The 21,621-nt window shown below is 41.6% G+C and overlaps 1 protein-coding gene across 1 annotated transcript in view; it reads left to right on the top strand.

The window, feature by feature from the left end:
* The first annotated feature begins 9,652 nt into the window (after positions 1–9,652).
* Positions 9,653–21,621, top strand: part of LOC138358229 (uncharacterized) — a 70,349-nt gene continuing 58,380 nt past the window's right edge. Inside the window, exons 1-2 of the mRNA XM_069315870.1 lie at positions 9,653–9,761; positions 20,460–21,004. Of these exons, the coding sequence (XP_069171971.1) occupies positions 9,653–9,761; positions 20,460–21,004 (654 nt within the window). The remainder of the gene's footprint in view (positions 9,762–20,459; positions 21,005–21,621) is intronic.

Here is a 21,621-nt window from a genome sequence, read left to right as displayed (position 1 = left end):
GGGTCACATTTTGCCCAAACCCCCCTGCAGTTTTCCAAATATCCTAAACATCCCAAATTCGGTACCTGACCCATATTTTGGACCCAAATTCTGGCTCTCTGCACCTATTCGCAGTTTGAAATCCCGGCTTTTTATACAAAAAATCTGCCAATTACTGAAAGAGGCGGTGGGTCACATTTTGCCCAAACCCCCCTTCAGTTTTCAAAATATCCCAAACATCCCAAATTCGATACCTGAGCCATATTTTGGACCCAAATTCTGGCTATCGGCACCTATTCGCCGTTTGAAATTCTGACTTTATATACAAAAAAATCAGCCAATTACTGAAAGCGGCGGTGGGTCACATTTTGCCCAAACCCCCCCTGCGGTTTTCATAATATCCTAAACATCCCAAATTCGATATCTGAGCCATATTTTGGACCCAAATTCTGGCTCTCTGCACCTATTCGCAGTTTGAAATTCCGACTTTTTATACAAAAAATCTGCCAATTACTGAAAGCGGCGGTGGGTCATATTTTGCCCAAACCCCCCTGCAGTTTTCAAAATATCCCAAACATCCCATATTCGATACCTGAGCCATATTTTGGACCCAAATTCTGGCTCTCTGCACCTATTCGCATTTTGAAATCCCGACTTTTTATGCAAAAAATCTGCAAATTACTGAAAGCGGCGGTGGGTCACATTTTGCCCAAACCACCCTTCAGTTTTCAAAATATCCCAAACATCTCAAATTCGATACCTGAGCCATATTTTGGACCCAAATTCTGGCTATCGGCACCTATTCGCCGTTTGAAGTTCTGAATTTTTATACAAAAAATCAGTCAATTACTGAAAGCGGCGGTGGGTCACATTTTGCCCAAACCCCCCCTGCAGTTTTCCAAATATCCTAAACATCCCAAATTCGGTACCTGAGCCATATTTTGGACCCAAATTCTGGCTCTCTGCACGTATTCCCAGTTTGAAATCCCGACTTTTTATAAAAAAAATCTGCCAATTACTGAAAGCGGCCGTGGGTCACATTTTGCCCAAACCCCCCTGCGGTTTTCAAAATATCCTAAACATCCCAAATTCGATACCTGAGAAATATTTTGGACCCAAATTCTGGCTCTCCGCACCTATTCGCAGTTTGAAAATCCTACTTTTTATATAAAAAATATGCCAATCACTGAAAGCGGCGGTGGGTCACATTTTGCCTAAACCCCATTGCAGTTTTCAAAATATCCCAAACATCCCAAATTCGACACCTGAGTCATATTTTGGACCCAATTTCTGGCTTTCTGCACCTATTCGCAGTTTGAAATTCCGACTTTTTATACAAAAAAATTAGCCAATTACTGAAAGCGGCGGTGGGTCACATTTTGCCCAAACCCCCCTTCAGTTTTCAAAATATCCCAAACATCTCAAATTCGATACCTGAGCCATATTTTGGACCCAAATTCTGGCTCTCGGCACCTATTCGCCGTTTGAAGTTCTGAATTTTTATACAATAAATCAGCCAATTACTGAAAGCGGCGGTGGGTCACATTTTGCCCAAACCCCCCTGCAGTTTTCCAAATATCCGAAACATCCCAAATTCGGTACCTGAGCCATATTTTGGACCCAAATTCTGGCTCTCTGCACCTATTCGCAGTTTGAAATCCCGACTTTTTATACAAAAAATCTGCCAATTACTGAAAGAGGCGGTGGGTCACATTTTGCCCAAACCCCCCTTCAGTTTTCAAAATATCACAAACATCCCAAATTCGATACCTGAGCCATATTTTGGACCCAAATTCTGGCTCTCGGCACCTATTCGCCGTTTGAAATTCTGACTTTTTATACAAAAAAATCAGCCAATTACTGAAAGCGGCGGTGGGTCACATTTTGCCCAAACCCCCCTGCGGTTTTCAAAATAACCTTAACATCCCAATTTCGATACCTGAGAAATATTTTGGACTTAAATTCTGGCTCTCTGCACCTATTCGCAGTTTGAAATTCCTACCTTTTATATAAAAAATATGCCAATCACTGAAAGCAGCGGTGGGTCACATTTTGCCTAAACCCCATTGCAGTTTTCAAAATATCCCAAACATCCCAAATTCGACACCTGAGTCATATTTTGGACCCAAATTCTGGCTCTCTGCACCTATTCGCAGTTTGAAATTCCGACTTTTTATACAAAAAATCTGCCAATTACTGAAAGCGGCGGTGGGTCACATTTTGCCCAAACCCCCCTGCAGTTTTCAAAATATCCCAAACATCTCAAATTCGATACCTGAGCCATATTTTTAACCCAAATTCTGGCTCTCTGCACCTATTCGCATTTTGAAATCCCGACTTTTTATGCCAAAAATCAGCCAATTACTGAAAGCGGCGGTGGGTCACATTTTGCCCAAACCCCCCTGCAGTTTTCCAAATATCCCAAACATCTCAAATTCGATACCTGAGCCATATTTTGGACCCAAATTCTGGCTCTCGGCACCTATTCGCCGTTTGAAGTTCTGAATTTTTATACAAAAAATCAGCCAATTACTGAAAGCGGCGGTGGGTCACATTTTGCCCAAACCCCCCTGCAGTTTTCCAAATATCCCAAACATCTCAAATTCGATACCTGAGCCATATTTTGGACCCAAATTCTGGCTCTCGGCACCTATTCGCCGTTTGAAGTTCTGAATTTTTATACAAAAAATCAGCCAATTACTGAAAGCGGCGGTGGGTCACATTTTGCCCAAACCCCCCTGCAGTTTTCCAAATATCCTAAACATCCCAAATTCGGTACCTGAGCCATATTTTGGACCCTAATTCTGGCTCTCTGCACCTATTCGCAGTTTGAAATCCCGACTTTTTATACAAAAAATCTACCAATTACTGAAAGAGGCGGTGGGTCACATATTGCCCAAACCCCCCTTCAATTTTCAAAATATCCCAAACATCCCAAATTCGATACCTGAGCCATATTTTGGACCCAAATTCTGGCTCTCTGCACCTATTCGCCGTTTGAAATTCTGACTTTATATACAAAAAAATCAGCCAATTAATGAAAGCGGAGGTGGGTCACATTTTGCCCAAACCCCCCTGCGGTTTTCAAAATATCCTAAACATCCCATATACGATACCTGAGAAATATTTTGGACCCAAATTCTGGCTCTCTGCACCTATTCGCATTTTGAAATCCCGAATTTTTATGCCAAAAATCTGCCAATAACTGAAAGCGGCGGTGGGTCACATTTTGCCTAAACCCCATTGCAGTTTTCAAAATATCCCAAACATCCCAAATTCGACACCTGAGTCATATTTTGGACCCAAGTTCTGGCTCTCTGCACCTATTCGCAGTTTGAAATCCCGACTTTTTATACAAAAAATCGGCCAATTACTGAAAGAGGCGGTGGGTCACATATTGGCCAAACCCCCCTGCGGTTTTCATAATATCCTAAACATCCCAAATTCGATACCTGCGCCATATTTTGGACCCAAATTCTGGCTCTCTGCACCTATTCGCAGTTTGAAATTCCGACTTTTTATACAAAAAATCTGCCAATTACTGAAAGCGGCGGTGGGTCACATTTTGCCTAAACCCCCCTTCAGTTTTCAAAATATCCCAAACATCCCATATTCGATACCTGAGCAATATTTTGGACCCAAATTCTGGCTCTCTGCACCTATTCGCATATTGAAATCCCGACTTTTTATTTAAAAAATCTGCAAATTACTGAAAGCGGCGGTGGGTCACATTTTGCCCAAACCCCCCTGCAGTTTTCCGAATATCCTAAACATCCCAAATTCGGTACCTGAGCCATATTTTGGACCCTAATTCTGGCTCTCTGCACCTATTCGCAGTTTGAAATCCCGACTTTTTATACAAAAAATCTGCCAATTACTGAAAGAGGCGGTGGGTCACATATTGCCCAAACCCCCCCTTCAGTTTTCAAAATATCCCAAACATCCCAAATTCGATACCTGAGCCATATTTTGGACCCAAATTCTGGCTCTCGGCACCTATTCGCCGTTTGAAATTCTGACTTTATATACAAAAAAATCAGCCAATTACTGTAAGCGGCGGTGGGTCACATTTTGCCCAAACCCCCCTGCAGTTTTCAAAATATCCCAAACATCCCAAATTCGATACCTGAGCCATATTTTGGACCCAAATTCTGGCTATCTGCTCCTATTCGCAGTTTGAAATTCCTACTTTTTATATAAAAAAAATGCCAATCACTGAAAGCGGCGGTGGGTCACATTTTGCCTAAACCCCATTGCAGTTTTCAAAATATCCCAAACATCCCAAATTCGATACCTGAGTCATATTTTGGACCCAAATTCTGGCTCTCTGCACCTATTCGCAGTTTGAAATTCCAAATTTTTATACAAAAAATCTGCCAATTACTGAAAGCGGTGGTGGGTCACATTTTGCCCAAACCCCCCTACAGTTTTCAAAATATCCCAAACATCCCAAATTCGATACCTGAGCCATATTTTGGACCCAAATTCTGGCTCTCGGCACCTATTCGCCGTTTGAAATTCTGACTTTTTATACTAAAAAATCAGCCAATTACTGAAAGCGGCGGTGGGTCACATTTTGCCCAAACCCCCCTGCAGTTTTCAAAATATCCCAAACATCCCAAATTCGATACCTGAGCCATATTTTGGACCCAAATTCTGGCTCTCTGCACCTATTCGCATTTTGAAATCCCGACTTTTTATGCAAAAAATCTGCCAATTACTGAAAGCGGCGGTGGGTCACATTTTGCCCAAACCCCCCTTCAGTTTTCAAAATATCCCAAACATCTCAAATTCGATACCTGAGCCATATTTTGGACCCAAATTCTGGCTCTCGGCACCTATTCGCCGTTTGAAGTTCTGAATTTTTATACAAAAAATCAGCCAATTACTGAAAGCGGCGGTGGGTCACATTTTGCCCAAACCCTCTTGCAGTTTTCCAAATATCCTAAACATCCCAAATTCGGTACCTGAGCTATATTTTGGACCCAAATTCTGGCTCTCTGCACCTATTCGCAGTTTGAAATCTCGACTTTTTATACAAAAAATCTGCCAATTACTAAATGAGGCGGTGGGTCACATTTTGCCCAAACCCCCCTGCGGTTTTCAAAATATCCCAAACATCCCAAATTCGATACCTGAGCCATATTTTGGACCCAAATTCTGGCTCTCGGCACCTATTCGCCGTTTGAAATTCTGACTTTTTATACAAAAAAATCAGCCAATTACTGAAAGCGGCGGTGGGTCACATTTTGCCCAAACCCCCCTGCAGTTTTCAAAATATCCCAAACAACCCAAATTCGATACCTGAGCCATATTTTGGACCCAAATTCTGGCTCTCTGCACCTATTCGCAGTTTGAAATTCCAACTTTTTATATAAAAAATATGCCAATCACTGAAAGCGGCGGTGGGTCACATTTTGCCCAAACCCTCCTGCAGTTTTCCAAATATCCTAAACATCCCAAATTCGGTACCTGACCCATATTTTAGACCCAAATTCTGGCTCTCTGCACCTATTCGCAGTTTGAAATCCCGGCTTTTTATACAAAAAATCTGCCAATTACTGAAAGAGGCGGTTGGTCACATTTTGCCCAAACCCCCCTGCGGTTTTCAAAATATCATAAACATCCCAAATTCGATACCTGAGAAATATTTTGGACCCAAATTCTGGCTCTCTGCACCTTTTCGCAGTTTGAAAATCCTACTTTTTATATGAAAAATATGCCAATCACTGAAAGCGGCGGTGGGTCACATTTTGCCTAAACCCCATTGCAGTTTTCAAAATATCCCAAACATCCCAAATTCGACACCTGAGTCATATTTTGGACCCAAATTCTGGCTCTCGGCACCTATTCGCCGTTTGAAGTTCTGAATTTTTATACAAAAAATCAGCCAATTACTGAAAGCGGCGGTGGGTCACATTTTGCTCAAACCCCCCCTGCAGTTTTCAAAATATCCCAAACATCCCAAATTCGATACCTGAGCCATATTTTGGACCCAAATTCTGGCTCTCTGCACCTATTCGCATTTTGAAATCCCAACTTTTTATGCCAAAAATTTGCCAATTACTGAAAGCGGCGGTGGGTCACATTTAGCCCAAACCCCCCTTCAGTTTTCAAACATATCTCAAACATCTGCTGATGCTGTTCGCAGAAGTCAACGCAAGAGAAATGAAAATGTCAGGCTGTCTCGCACCCTTGATGAAATGGAGTTTTAGGTACAGTATTGTGGTTAAACTGCACAAACTTTGTCAGTTAATAATTTGTACTTTTTCCTTGTTAAGGGGCCATATCACCCGGATTAAAAAAATTGTTGTAGGGCATTCATAATTTATTATCCTGATACATGTGAAAGGTGCTGCACCTAGGCCAAGTTTCAGCATCTCAGCCTAAATAGAGACGGAGAAAAAAAAACAAACAAAAAAAAGACGAATTTTTCAACCATGTTCAAAAAATTTCACAGCCCACAATTGTGAACCAAAATCATTTATAAGACACTCAGCTATGACCTTGCTATATAATAAAGATTTGCATGTGACATTATTATCCCAGATGTATTTAGTGCAATAATACAGATTTTATAAAAGTTTCCCAAAAACGTACAAAATGAGGTGTATCATTATTTATAAAATCAATAAATCTACGTAGATAAGAATAATGACATGCGTTTATAGAGGTGAATTTTCTACATATAATGTGCAAGTTTCATGTAAATAGAATAATAAATAAAGGCTGTGAAATTTTATCTAGTATTAAAAGTTGGAGTTGCGTAGCGCGCTCTCAAAGTTTCTCAACCTGCGGTCACTCGTGAGTGGTGATTTACGCATTGCGGCCAGCTCGTATGGAGAGCTCGCATGCATCTAGCTGTCAATGCTTCTCTCTTGTTCGTTTGGTAAGTCATATTGCAGTACAAATAGCTAAAAATCCAAAAATAGCATGTTCTGGGAGATATTGTGTGAGCGCGTCAGCATACATCCTCTCTCCATGAGAGACACGCAGTCACTGACTGCACCACCCTCGTGTCAGACCATATGTTGTGTTGCCATATGGTTAGTTTATATTCATTTTATGCATAACATGTTATTTTCAACGCTATTACGAAAAATAAGACATCTACAACGTAAGATACAATACCCCGCGGCGTACTCACGGCGCGAGGACCAGATTCACGAAAGTTGCAGCGGGAAATTTGACTCTAATTACGTTATTTTTCAAGATATCATTAAACGGTTTGGACCACAGTGTTGCCAGAACGTTGTAGTATTTTTCGTAATTTTTCGTAAATATTCCATTTTTCATCGGATTTTCGGTGACATGTAACAGGGGCACTTAGGGTGAAAGAAACTTTGCCCATTTGTTTCTGCCTCGTGCGGGAATCGAACCCGCGCCACAGAATTACGAGTTTTGCGCGCTATCCACCAGACTACGAGGCCCCCAACGTGTGTGTGTGTGTGTGTGTAAACTAAAGTCTTTGAAAATGTAATAAGTTTTACGAAACGCGCTCAAGTGTCGCGTCAGACTAGAAATAAAAATGAATTTTGGAGAACTGATTTTTTATTTACCATCAACAGTGAAAAGAAACGTAAGAAAGATCGAGAAAATTCCTGTTAGAATTATTAATCTTACTTTTTCGGTCATCCTAGTAAACAATCACAGAAATCGCCAGTCTGTACGTGGGTGTGGGTATCTGGCTAATGATTGGTCGAAGTGCGTTTCCAGGCTTGTGTGTCTTGACATTTCCATACGCATATCCATGTTTATATTCCCCAATAATTTTTGGCAGGTGGAGTCCAGATTTTTTGGCGTTCACAGTTTCGATCAATTTGTTGACCTTTGCTTTCAGTTCGGCTGTAGTGTCCTTCGTTACCCTTTGTAATTTAGTTTGGTCAGAGAGTATGAGGTTCATTTTCGCCAGATATTCATCTTTTTTAAGAATGACGTATATTGGCGACTTCTCGCCTCTCCTGACCACTATCTCCTTGTTCTCACGAAGGCTTTTAGCTGCCGCTTTGAGCTCGGGGGACAGTATGGTGCTTCTGTAGTTGCCTCGATTCTTTCCTCCTTCCGCAATAAGTTCTGCTTGTAAGGTATCTTTGGTGGTGACCTTCTTTTGTGCTTCGAGGTCGAATATGTCGTCCAACTGAATCTCCAACTCCACTTTCCGGGCCATCTCACTCGGTCTGGACATAACGTGACAGTTTATACCCAGATTTAGGAGAGTGACTTGGTCCTCAGTGAGGTTGATTCCTGCAAGGTTCAGGAAGCCATCTCTTGGTCGTGGAATTGCCATAGGTCCTCCATATAACGTTGTAAGTTTCTTGATTATCCTTGTTTCAGTGCTGAGGTGATGCCGATCTGTGAGGATGTCGAAGTGTTGTTCAATGCGAGTACGGAGACTTTCGTCGATGTTGCTATTTCTCCATTCGTTTGTGGCCTGAAGTAGTTGCGTTTTGATGTCTTTGATTTCATTTTCTGCCTTGTATATCTGATCGCGAATCAGATCTTGGCGATATTTTATCGTGAAGGCTTGATTCCTTGCTTTTTCGTTCATATTTAATAATATATATATATATATATATATATATATATATATATATATATATATATATATATATATATATATATATATATATATATATATATATATATATATATATATATACACACACAAAGAAAACCAGCCTATAACTGCAATATCATAAATATCAGCATAAATATTCCTTGATACACAACAATGATCAATCGATCACCCTATCAGTCCTAGAAAACATATGTACGTCTCTGCAGGTAATCCATCCTATGGTCATAACTCTATAATTCAGTATAAGTACTCCTTTGTACAAAAATGATAAACAATCACCCACCTTTACTGCGTCTTGCAAGCTAATGACAATCAAACACTCTACCAACTCCCTACAGGGAGTCAATAAGAACTCCCTTTCCACATCTGGAACTTCACTACCCTGACATCTTCAGGTTCTTCCGGGGTTTATCTACCAGGGTCCTCCACTCCTCTCCCGGCTGCTACTGCAAGAAGTCTTCCTTGAACAACAATGCTACTTCACCACTGGTATCACAAAAGCGTGTGAAACTTCATTCCACTACCCCTCTTCTCACAGCTTGAGGTCCTGCTCCTCACTGAGCTCAGTACTTTCCACAACCTTGGAGTCTCATCAACTACTCCCTCTCTGCTGGCCTCGAAGTTCTCAGCAACTCCTTCCCCAGACAAACCTGCAACCCATCGACATGCTAATAAAAATGTTTCCCTATAAACACAAACAAATTAAACCACACACCATTAATGTTTCCACCCATCATCTCTCAGCTTTCTACATGCTGTGAGTGTGGACTCCCCCATCTAGGGCGAATCCATCCTCCGCCTCCCTCTGAGCGGTTCCTCTGTCTGCCGAGGTGGGGCAACTATTCCGCCAGGATCTGGGCTCCCTCAGTCACCCACCAGAGCTCAGAGGAGATGGACGTCGCTCCGCCCTCCAGGCTGTTCCTCCATCTTTACTCGCTTATTTAGGCCTTCTGCCTTATCTAAATATGCCTAACATATCAATAGACACTTGCTACGATCGCTGGGCACACGATCAACTATAGGAAATCATTAAACTGGCAAAAATTGTGCTTACCACAAAATAGTCTCCTGCAGGGCGTTCCATGGCCCACGAAAATGTCTTTGGGCAGCTTCACAACTCCTCCTGCCGTCCAGGACTTGAGACCACTACGTTCCCAGCTTGATCCTACAGTTGAAACATCTGCACACTTCCTTCCTCTTGAAGGTATATCAACTAGGGGGTTCCTCTATAACAGGAGCTCACACGGAGCGCGGCTTCCCCTCACGATGTCTGGTGCTCAAGTAGGGGTCAAAACCCACCAGAAGCGAGCCTCACACTTCCAGCAAACTCTCCACATCTCATGTCAAGTCATTTACTTATATTCTTGATCACTGACCATACTCTTAAACTGTCTGTCAACCATACCCAATTATTTTACGTATGTATCTCCAAGTCTATAAATCTTTGACCTCTTATTTAGGTCAGGTCATGCAGAATATCTCTCAAGGTAGACTCGTTTCTCAGCTACCAGGGATCATAACACTATGTATCACTATATCACATTACTGACAATGTATCACTATATCACATTACTCACAATGTATTACTGTATCACCTTACTATGTATCGCTATATCACACTACTCAATGTATCACTGTATCACATTACTCACAATGTATCACTATATCACATTACTGACAATGTATCACTATATCACATTACTCACAATGTATCACTATATCACAAAAAAAATTTATTCAGGAAAACTTGGCTTATTAGGCAAATCGGGCCTTGCATAGTAGGCAGAGAAGTGCGTTCTGGCTACTAGGTACGACATATATATATATATATATATATATATATATATATATATATATATATATATATATATATATATATATATATATATATATATATATATATATATATATATATATGTCGTACCTAGTAGCCAGAACTCACTTCTCAGCCTACATTTCAAGGCCCGATTTGCCTAATAAGCCAAGTTTTCCTGAATTAATATATTTACTATAATTTTTTTCTTATGAAATGATAAAGCTACCCTTTTCACTATGTATGAGGTCATTTTTTTTTTATTGGAGTTAAAATTAACGTAGATATATGACCGAACCTAACCAACCCTACCTAACCTAACCTAACATATATATATAGGTAAGGTTAGGTTAGGTAGCCAAAAAAAGCTAGGTTAGGTTAGGTTAGGTAGGTTAGGTAGACGAAAAAACATTAATTCATGAAAACTTGGCTTATTAGGCAAATCGGGCCTTGAATAGTAGGCTGAGAAGTGCGTTCTGGCTATTAGGTACGACATATATATATATATATATATATATATATATATATATATATATATATATATATATATATATATATATATATATATGTCGTACCTAATAGCCAGAACGCACTTCTCAGCCTACTATTCAAGGCCCGATTTGCCTAATAAGCCAAGTTTTCATGAATTAATGTTTTTTCGTCTACCTAACCTACCTAACCTAACCTAACCTAGCTTTTTTTGGCTACCTAACCTAACTTTACCTATAAATATAGGTTAGGTTAGGTTAGGTAGGGTTGGTTAGGTTCGGTCATATATCTACGTTAATTTTAACTCCAATAAAAAAAAATTGACCTCATACATAGAGAAAAGGGTTGCTTTATCATTTCATAAGAAAAAAAATATAGTAAATATATTAATTCAGGAAAACTTGGCTTATTAGGCAAATCGGGCCTTGAATAGTAGGCTGAGAAGTGAGTTCTGGCTACTAGGTACGACATATATATATATATATATACATATATATATATATATATATATATATATATATATATATATATATATATATATATATATATATATATATATATGTCGTACCTAGTAGCCAGAACTCACTTTTTGGCCTACTATTCAAGGCCCGATTTGCCTAATAAGCCAAGTTTTCCTGAATTAATATATTTTTTCTAATTTTTTTCTTATGAAATGATAAAGCTACCCATTTCATTATGTATGAGGTCAATTTTTTTTTATTGGAGTTAAAATTAATGTAGATATATGACCGAACCTAACCAACCCTACCTAACCTAACCTAACCTATCTTTATAGGTTAGGTTAGGTTAGGTAGCCGAAAAAGTTAGGTTAGGTTAGGTTAGGTAGGTTAGGTTCTCGAAAAACAATTAATTCATGAAAACTTAGCTTATTAGGCAAATCGGGCCTTGAATAGTAGGCTGAGAAGTGCGTTCTGGCTACTAGGTACGACATATATATATATATATATATATATATATGCAAACAAGCCTGAATGGTCCCCAGGACTATATACAACTGAAAACTCACACCCCAGAAGTGACTCGAACCCATACTCCCACAACTGGTATGTACAGGGACGCCTTAATCCGCTTGACCATCACGACCGGACATAAGGAAGTGATAGCCGAGGCTATATGAACCACTTCCCCGCCGGCACTCGGATGGTAATCTTGGGCATAGCATTTTATCAAATCACCTCATTCTTTGGGGCACACGTGAGGAACACAAATGCAAACAAGCCTGAATGGTCCCCAGGACTATATACAACTGAAAACTCACACCCCAGAAGTGACTCGAACCCATACTCCCACAACTGGTATGTACAGGGACGCCTTAATCCGCTTGACCATCACGACCGGACATAAGGAAGTGATAGCCGAGGCTATATGAACCACTTCCCCGCCGGCACTCGGATGGTAATCTTGGGCATAGCATTTTATCAAATCACCTCGTTCTTTGGGGCACACGTGAGGAACACAAATGCAAACAAGCCTGAATGGTCCCCAGGACTATATACAACTGAAAACTCACACCCCAGAAGTGACTCGAACCCATACTCCCACAACTGGTATGTACAGGGACGCCTTAATCAGCTTGACCATCACGACCGGACATAAGGAAGTGATAGCCGAGGCTATATGAACCACTTCCCCGCCGGCACTCGGATGGTAATCTTGGGCATAGCATTTTATCAAATCACCTCATTCTTTGGGGCACACGTGAGGAACACAAATGCAAACAAGCCTGAATGGTCCCCAAGACTATATACAACTGAAAACTCACACCCCAGAAGTGACTCGAACCCATACTCCCACAACTGGTATGTACAGGGACGCCTTAATCCGCTTGACCATCACGACCGGACATAAGGAAGTGATAGCCTGACAATGCCGTAGGCATATCCTAAGCCATAGTCGCCTTGAAGTTTATTGAAATGCACACTACCTTTCTTTGCGTTGATTGCTGTAATTGTTTTGTTTACTTTCCGCTTAAGGTCTTCTACGGGGTTCCTCGTGATTCGTTGAAATTTGGAGTCGTCACTTAGGATGTCGCTAATTTTGTTCATGTATTCATGGGTAGGAATCAATACATATGCTGCTGTTTTGTCGGCTTTTCTTATTGTTACGTCTTTCAGATTTTTTAGTTGTTTCGCTGCTTCTTTGAGTCGTGGGGTTAAGATTGTAGATGAATATGTTCCTCGTTTTTTCCCTGCTTCTGCAAGTAGTTCAGCTTGAAGTGTGTCAGTGGTGATGACTGTTTTGTTGTCTTCTAGCTTATGGATATCGTCCAGAAGCATTTCGATTTCCAGGAGTTTTTGATGCATCTTTGGTTTATATAAGAATTGACAATTATATTAAATTAAATCTTGGTCTAAATTGTCAATTCTTATCTAAACCAAAGATGCATCAAAAACTCCTGGAAATCGAAATGTTTCTGGACGATATCCATAAGCTAGAAGACAACAAAAAAGTCATCATCACTGACACACTTCAAGCTGAACTACTTGCAGAAGCAGGGAAAAAACGAGGAACATATTCATCTACAATCTTAACCCCACGACTCAAAGAAGCAGCGAAACAACTAAAAAATCTGAAAGACGTAACAATAAGAAAAGCCGACAAAACAGCAGCATATGTATTGATTCCTACCCATGAATACATGAACAAAATCAGCGACATCCTAAGTGACGACTCCAAATTTCAACGAATCACGAGGAACCCCGTAGAAGACCTTAAGCGGAAAGTAAACAAAACAATTACAGCAATCAACGCAAAGAAAGGTAGTGTGCATTTCAATAAACTTCAAGGCGACTATGGCTTAGGATATGCCTACGGCAATGTTAAGACGCATAAACCAGGTAACCCACTACGCCCTATAATCAGCCAAATACCAACCCCAACTTATCACCTGGCAAAGAAACTCAATGAACTCCTAACTCCATACACTCCAAGTAAGTTTAGTCTACAATCATCAGCAGATTTCCTAGAATTGATCAAATCTACCCAGCCCGATGGAATCATCGCTTCCCTGGACGTTGAATCCTATTTACCAACGTCCCAGTCGACACAACCATAGGAATGATACTGGACAGAGTATACAGAGACGAGAGCACCCCCAAATTAGACATACCTGAGCCACACTTGAAAAGTCTTCTCGAAGCATGTACAAAGGAAGCCCCTTTCATCAGTCCACAAGGAGACATGTACTTACAAATAGACGGAGTAGCAATGGGCTCCCCCTTAGGAGTTTTATTTGCTAATTTTTATATGGGAACCATCGAAGATAGGGTCTTCAGTAGCAGACAAAAACCAACTGTATACTGCCGTTATGTAGATGACATATTCGTAATAGTAAAAGACTCAGATGAACTAATTGACCTAAAAAGACACCTAGAGAGAGAGTCAGTACTCCGATTTACACATGAAAATAGTGAAAATAACAGTCTGCCATTCTTGGATGTACTAATAACAAAAACAGGAACCTCTTTAAGCACCAACGTATATACCAAGCCCACCAACATAGGATTATGCCTGAACGGTAGAAGTGAGTGCCCCCAAAGATACAAAGCCAGTGTTCTCAATGCTTATATTCGTCGAGCGCTTACCCACTGCTCTGAATGGAGCAACGTGAGTAGAGAGTTTGAAAGAGTAACTCAGGTATTGGTGAACAACGGATATAGCAACGCGGAAACAAACGCTGCTATAAGAAGACACTTGGACCGTTGGTATAATTCAGAACCTAGAACAGAAACCACAACACCCCCAATAAAATTATATTACAAATCAACCATGCACAGTGAACATATAAAAGAGGAAAGAATAATGAAAGAAATAATCCGTAAAGGAGTAAAAAGCACTGCTCCTAACCAAAACATAAACCTGATAATATTCTACAAAACCAAGAAGACTTCCGAACTTCTTATCAAAAACAGCCCGAAGCCGACGGAGAACCCTCTACAGCAGTCAAGCGTTGTATACATGTACACTTGCCCCCACGAAGGATGTAACCTTCAATGTAAGTACATAGGTATGACGTCGACCAAGCTGACGAGGCGTTTGACATGCCATCTTCAATCTGGTGCCCCTAGGAATCACATGAGACAAGCCCATGACATTACTCTAACAAGAGAAATGTTGAACAAGAATACTTGCATAATAGACAAAACCCAAGATTCAAGAAGATTACAAATTCTTGAGGCAATTCACATAAGAATAGAGCGACCTACCATGAACACCCAAATCACGGAACTATTTACTCTACCCACCATGAGAGTAAGGACAAGACAAGGACATATCGATGCCAACACAGAAGACAATGTCCAACATAACAGGCCAATTACACTGGATTAATCTTTGTGTTTAGATAGGAGATGCCTCGTATGGGCCAATAAGCCTTCTGCAGCCTCTATGTTTCACCTCACATTTATCCCTTATGTATCCCCCCATGTTTTCACCTTCATTGAATTATCACCTGACCTAATGCGGGTATAAAATCAACTAGTATTGTAAGATCTGTTCACTTGAGAATGAACCATGGAGGTTCGAAACGTCGTGCAAATTATACAAATAAGTGTAATACACTCTATAGTAAATCACTTCTTTTCTTCACCTTAAAAGTACGAAAATGAGTTTTGGAGAACTCCTATTTCAATTAAGCCCTGATGCTAAGAAAATAGTTAGAGGGATAGAAGCCCTAAACCAAAAAATAATATATACAGAATATGCGGTCATATTCAATGAAACATGTTTGAAAGAAAACCTGCTGCCAGTATACACCAATATATATATATATATATATATATATATATATATATATATATATATATATATATATATATATATATATATATATATATATATATATATACATATATATATATATATATATATATATATATATATATATATATGTATATATATATATATATATATATATATATATATATATATATATATATATATATATATATATATACATACAAAGAAAACCAGCCTATAACTGCAATATCATAAATATCTGCATAAATATTCCTTGATACACAACAATGATCAATCGATCACCCTATCAGTCCTAGAAAACATATGTACGTCTCTGCAGGTAATCCATCCTATGGTCATAACTCTATAATTCAGTATAAGTACTCCTTTGTACAAAAATGATAAACAATCACCCACCTTTACTGCGTCTTGCAAGCTAATGACAATCAAACACTCTACCAACTCCCTACAGGGAGTCAATAAGAACTCCCTTTCCACATCTGGAACTTCACTACCCTGACATCTTCAGGTTCTTCCGGGGTTTATCTACCAGGATCCTCCACACCTCTCCCGGCTGCTACTGCAAGAAGTCTTCCTTGAACAACAATGCTACTTCACCACTGGTATCACAAAAGCGTGTGAAACTTCATTCCACTACCCCTCTTCTCACAGCTTGAGGTCCTGCTCCTCACTGTATGGCTGCTCTTCCACAGAGCTCAGTACTTTCCACAACCTTGGAGTCTCATCAACTACTCCCTCTCTGCTGGCCTCGAAGTTCTCAGCAACTCCTTCCCCAGACAAACCTGCAACCCATCGACATGCTAATAAAAATGTTTCCCTATAAACACAAACAAATTAAACCACACCATTAATGTTTCCACCCAACATCTCTCAGCTTTCTACATGCTGTGAGTGTGGACTCCCCCATCTAGGGCGAATCCATCCTCCGCCTCCCTCTGAGCGGTTCCTCTGTCTGCCGAGGTGGGGCAACTATTCCGCCAGGATCTGGTCTCCCTCAGTCACCCACCAGAGCTCAGAGGAGATGGACGTCGCTCCGCCCTCCAGGCTGTTCCTCCATCTTTACTCGCTTATTTAGGCCTTCTGCCTTATCTAAATATGCCTAACATATCAATAGACACTTGCTACGATCGCTGGGCACACGATCAACTATAGGAAATCATTAAACTGGCAAAAATTGTGCTTACCACAAAATAGTCTCCTGCAGGGCGTTCCATGGCCCACGAAAATGTCCTTGGGCAGCTTCACAACTCCTCCTGCCGGTTAGGACTTGAGACCACAACGTTCCCAGCTTGATCCCACAGTTGAAACATCTGCACACTTCCTTCCTCTTGAAGGTATATCAACTAGGACGTTCCTCTATAACAGGAGCTCACACGGAGCGCGGCTTCCCCTCACGATGTCTGGTGCTCAAGTAGGGGTCAAAACCCACCAGAAGCGAGCCTCACACTTCCAGCAAACTCTCCACATCTCATGTCAAGTCATTTACTTATATTCTTGATCACTGACCATACTCTTAAACTGTCTGTCAACCATACCCAATTATTTTACGTATGTATCTCCAAGTCTATAAATCTTTGACCTCTCATTTAGGTCAGGTCATGCAGAATATCTCTCAAGGTAGACTCGTTTCTCAGCTACCAGGGATCATAACACTATGTATCACTATATCACATTACTGACAATGTATCACTATATCACATTACTCACAATGTATTACTGTATCACATTACTATGTATCGCTATATCACACTACTCAATGTATCACTGTATCACATTACTCACAATGTATCACTATATCACATTACTGACAATGTATCACTATATCACATTACTCACAATGTATCACTATATCACAATCTCACAATTACTCACCATACACTGTTCAAGAGAGGAATTATTAATTACGTGTGTGACTGACCTTTGACCTGGCTAAAAGGGGGAGATCCATGGATGTTTACACATAAAAATCTGGGGTCTAATTCCATTGTAATGTTTGACAAGAGTATCATGAAATATTACATACATGAAACTAGCTGACTAAGACTAACCCAGGAATTTTTTAATCAACATACAAGATAATCCGGAGGTCATCTGGGCTGACCTCTTGGAGAAGGCTTCCCTGGGTTTGAACTTTAAGGGGGGGGGGGGGTCATGGGTGTTACATCACATTACTCACTATGTATCACTGTATTACATTACTCACTATGTATCACTGTATCACATTACTCACTATATATCACTGTATCACATTACTCACTATGTATCACTGTATCACATTACTCACTATGTATCACTGTATCACATTACTTACTATGTATCACATTACTCATTATGCATCACTTTATTACATTACTCACTATGTATCACTATATCACATTACTTACTATGTATCACTGTATCACATTACTCACTATGCATCACTTTATCACATTACTCACTATGTATCACTGTATTATTTTACTGACTTTGTATCACTGAATCACATTTCTCACTATGTATCACATTACTCATTATGCATCGCTGTATCACATTACTCACTATGTATCCTGTATCACATTACTCGCTTTGTATCAATGCATCACATTTCTCACTATGTATCACTGAATCTCATTACTCACTGCTACCTGTCTTTGCCTCTATCATGGGGAAGGTAGTATCTTGGGAATGATCAACTTGGGACCGGGAGACCAGATTAATCGGAATGTGGACTGGAGAGACCTGATTGATCGGGCGGAATCGTTCGCCTTCAGCTTGGGATTTTGTCCTCTCGGTGATTAATTAAGCTCTGGGATTAAGTCATCCCTAGGATTAATTCTTCTCTTGGTTTAATTCAGCATTGGGATATATAAACCCTGGGATTATTTCAACACTGGGTTCAACTCTGCCCAGGGATTAATTGCCTTCCGGGATTAATGCGGCTTTAGTATTAATCAACTTATGAGATTAATTCTGCTCTAGAAATAATTAATCTGGTAATTAATCGACTCTGGAATTAGTCGGCTCATATGTGATTAATCTGTTCATTAGACCTTATTTTCCCCTTTTTTTACGTATTAACTTTTAATCCTGGGAAGAACAGCTGAGTGATAAATATATATTTGTTCGCAAAACGTGATATAATATAGGCATTGTAATGACGTGTAATGAACATGTCTTTTTTATAAGTCTTGTTTATATAAATATTTATATAAAATAGTTTTACTTATCTAGTAAGGACATGACAGGTCACGGAGCTGGCTGGTAGAGACATGTCAGGTCACGGAGCTGGCTGGTAAAGTCATAACAGGTCACGGAGCTGGCTGGTAGAGACATGTCAGGTCACGGAGCTGGCTGGTAAAGTCATAACAGGTCACGGAGCTGGCTGGTAAAGTCATAACAGGTCACGGAGCTGGCTGGTAAAGTCATAACAGGTCACGGAGCTGGCTGGTAAAGTCATAACAGGTCACGGAGCTGGCTGGTAAAGTCATAACAGGTCACGGAGCTGGCTGGTAAAGACATGTCAGGTCACGGAGCTGGCTGGTAAAGTCATAACAGGTCACGGAGCTGGCTGGTAAAGTCATAACAGGTCACGGAGCTGGCTGGTAAAGTCATAACAGGTCACGGAGCTGGCTGGTAAAGTCATAACAGGTCACGGAGCTGGCTGGTAAAGTCATAACAGGTCACGGAGCTGGCTGGTAAAGACATGTCAGGTCACGGAGCTGGCTGGTAAAGTCATAACAGGTCACGGAGCTGGCTGGTAAAGTCATAACAGGTCACGGAGCTGGCTGGTAAAGTCATAACAGGTCACGGAGCTGGCTGGTAAAGTCATAACAGGTCACGGAGCTGGCTGGTAAAGTCATAACAGGTCACGGAGCTGGCTGGTAAAGACATGTCAGGTCACGGAGCTGGCTGGTAAAGTCATAACAGGTCACGGAGCTGGCTGGTAAAGTCATAACAGGTCACGGAGCTGGCTGGTAAAGACATGTCAGGTCACGGAGCTGGCTGGTAAAGTCATAACAGGTCACGGAGCTGGCTGGTAAAGTCATAACAGGTCACGGAGCTGGCTGGTAAAGACATGTCAGGTCACGGAGCTGGCTGGTAAAGTCATAACAGGTCACGGAGCTGGCTGGTAAAGTCATAACAGGTCACGGAGCTGGCTGGTAAAGACATGTCAGGTCACGGAGCTGGCTGGTAAAGTCATAACAGGTCACGGAGCTGGCTGGTAAGGTCATAACAGGTCACGGAGCTGGCTGGTAAAGTCATAACAGGTCACAGAGCTGGCTGGTAAAGACATGTCAGGTCACGGAGCTGGCTGGTAAAGTCATAACAGGTCACGGAGCTGGCTGGTAAAGACATGTCAGGTCACGGAGCTGGCTGGTAAAGTCATAACAGGTCACGGAGCTGGCTGGTAAAGACATGTCAGGTCACGGAGCTGGCTGGTAAAGTCATAACAGGTCACGGAGCTGGCTGGTAAAGTCATAACAGGTCACGGAGCTGGCTGGTAACGACATGTCAGGTCACGGAGCTGGCTGGTAAAGACATGTCAGGTCACGGAGCTGGCTCCAACTAGAGCTGACTAGATGACTAGTTGGGGTCGACTAGATCCCAACGGCCAGACCAGCGGCGCTGTACACTCACTCGATAACTAATATGTGGCCCAGGAGAGGATATTATATATTTTTACAATAAAAACGAAGAAAAGTCCAAAGCTGTTTGTACTGCCTTCCTCCACACTACTTGAGAACTACAACCCTCACAACCACAACCCATTAAATCTGTTGGAAGCTTAGTGGGCTCAACATACGAGCTCTAGCTCCCGGCCCAGCTATTTACACGGCCCAGCAGCTACACCACATCAGCTACAACACAGCAGCTACAACACAGCAGCTACAACACAGCAGCTACAACACAGCAGCTACACCACATCAGCTACAACACAGCAGCTACAGCGTAGCAGCTACACCACATCGGCTACAACACAGCAGCTACACCACATCAGCTACAACACAGCAGCTACAGCGCAGCAGCTACAGCGCAGCAGCTACAGCACAGCAGCTACAACACAGCAGCTACAGCACAGCAGCTACAACACAGCAGCTACAGCGCAGCAGCTACAGCGCAGCAGCTACAACACAGCAGCTACAGCGCAGCAGCTACAACACAGCAGCTACAGCGCAGCAGCTACAGCGCAGCAGCTACAGCGCAGCAGCTACAACACAGCAGCTACAACACAGCAGCTACAGCACAGCAGCTACAACACAGCAGCTACACCACAGCAGCTACAGCACAGCAGCTACAACACAGCAGCTACAGCGCAGCAGCTACACCACATCAGCTACAACAAAGCAGCTACAACACAGCAGCTACAGCACAGCAGCTACAACACAGTAGCTACAACACAGTAGCTACAACACAGCAGCTACATCACAACAGCTACAGCGCAGCAGCTACACCACATCAGCTACAACACAGCAGCTACAACACAGCAGCTACAGCACAGCAGCTACAACACAGTAGCTACAACACAGTAGCTACAACACAGCAGCTACAGCGCAGCAGCTACAGCGCAGCAGCTACAGCGCAGCAGCTACAGCGCAGCAGCTACAACACAGCAGCTACAGCACAACAGCTACAACGCAGCAGCTACAACACAGCAGCTACAGCACAGCAGCTACAGCACAGCAGCTACATCACAGCAGCTACAACACAGCAGCTACAGCACAGCAGCTACAACACAGCAGCTACAACACAGCAGCTACAACACAGCAGCTACAACACAGCAGCTACAGCACAGCAGCTACAGCACAGCAGCTACAACACAGCAGCTACAATACAGCAGCTACAGCACAGCAGCTACATCACAGCAGCTACAACACAGCAGCTACAACACAGCAGCTACAGCACAGCAGCTACAGCACAGCAGCTACAACACAGCAGCTACAATACAGCAGCTACAGCACAGCAGCTACATCACAGCAGCTACAGCGCAGCAGCTACAACACAG

This window comes from Procambarus clarkii, chromosome 7, assembly GCF_040958095.1.
Source record: "Procambarus clarkii isolate CNS0578487 chromosome 7, FALCON_Pclarkii_2.0, whole genome shotgun sequence".
Lineage (NCBI taxonomy): Eukaryota > Metazoa > Arthropoda > Malacostraca > Decapoda > Cambaridae > Procambarus > Procambarus clarkii.
This window is presented reverse-complemented; position numbering and strand designations above follow the sequence as displayed.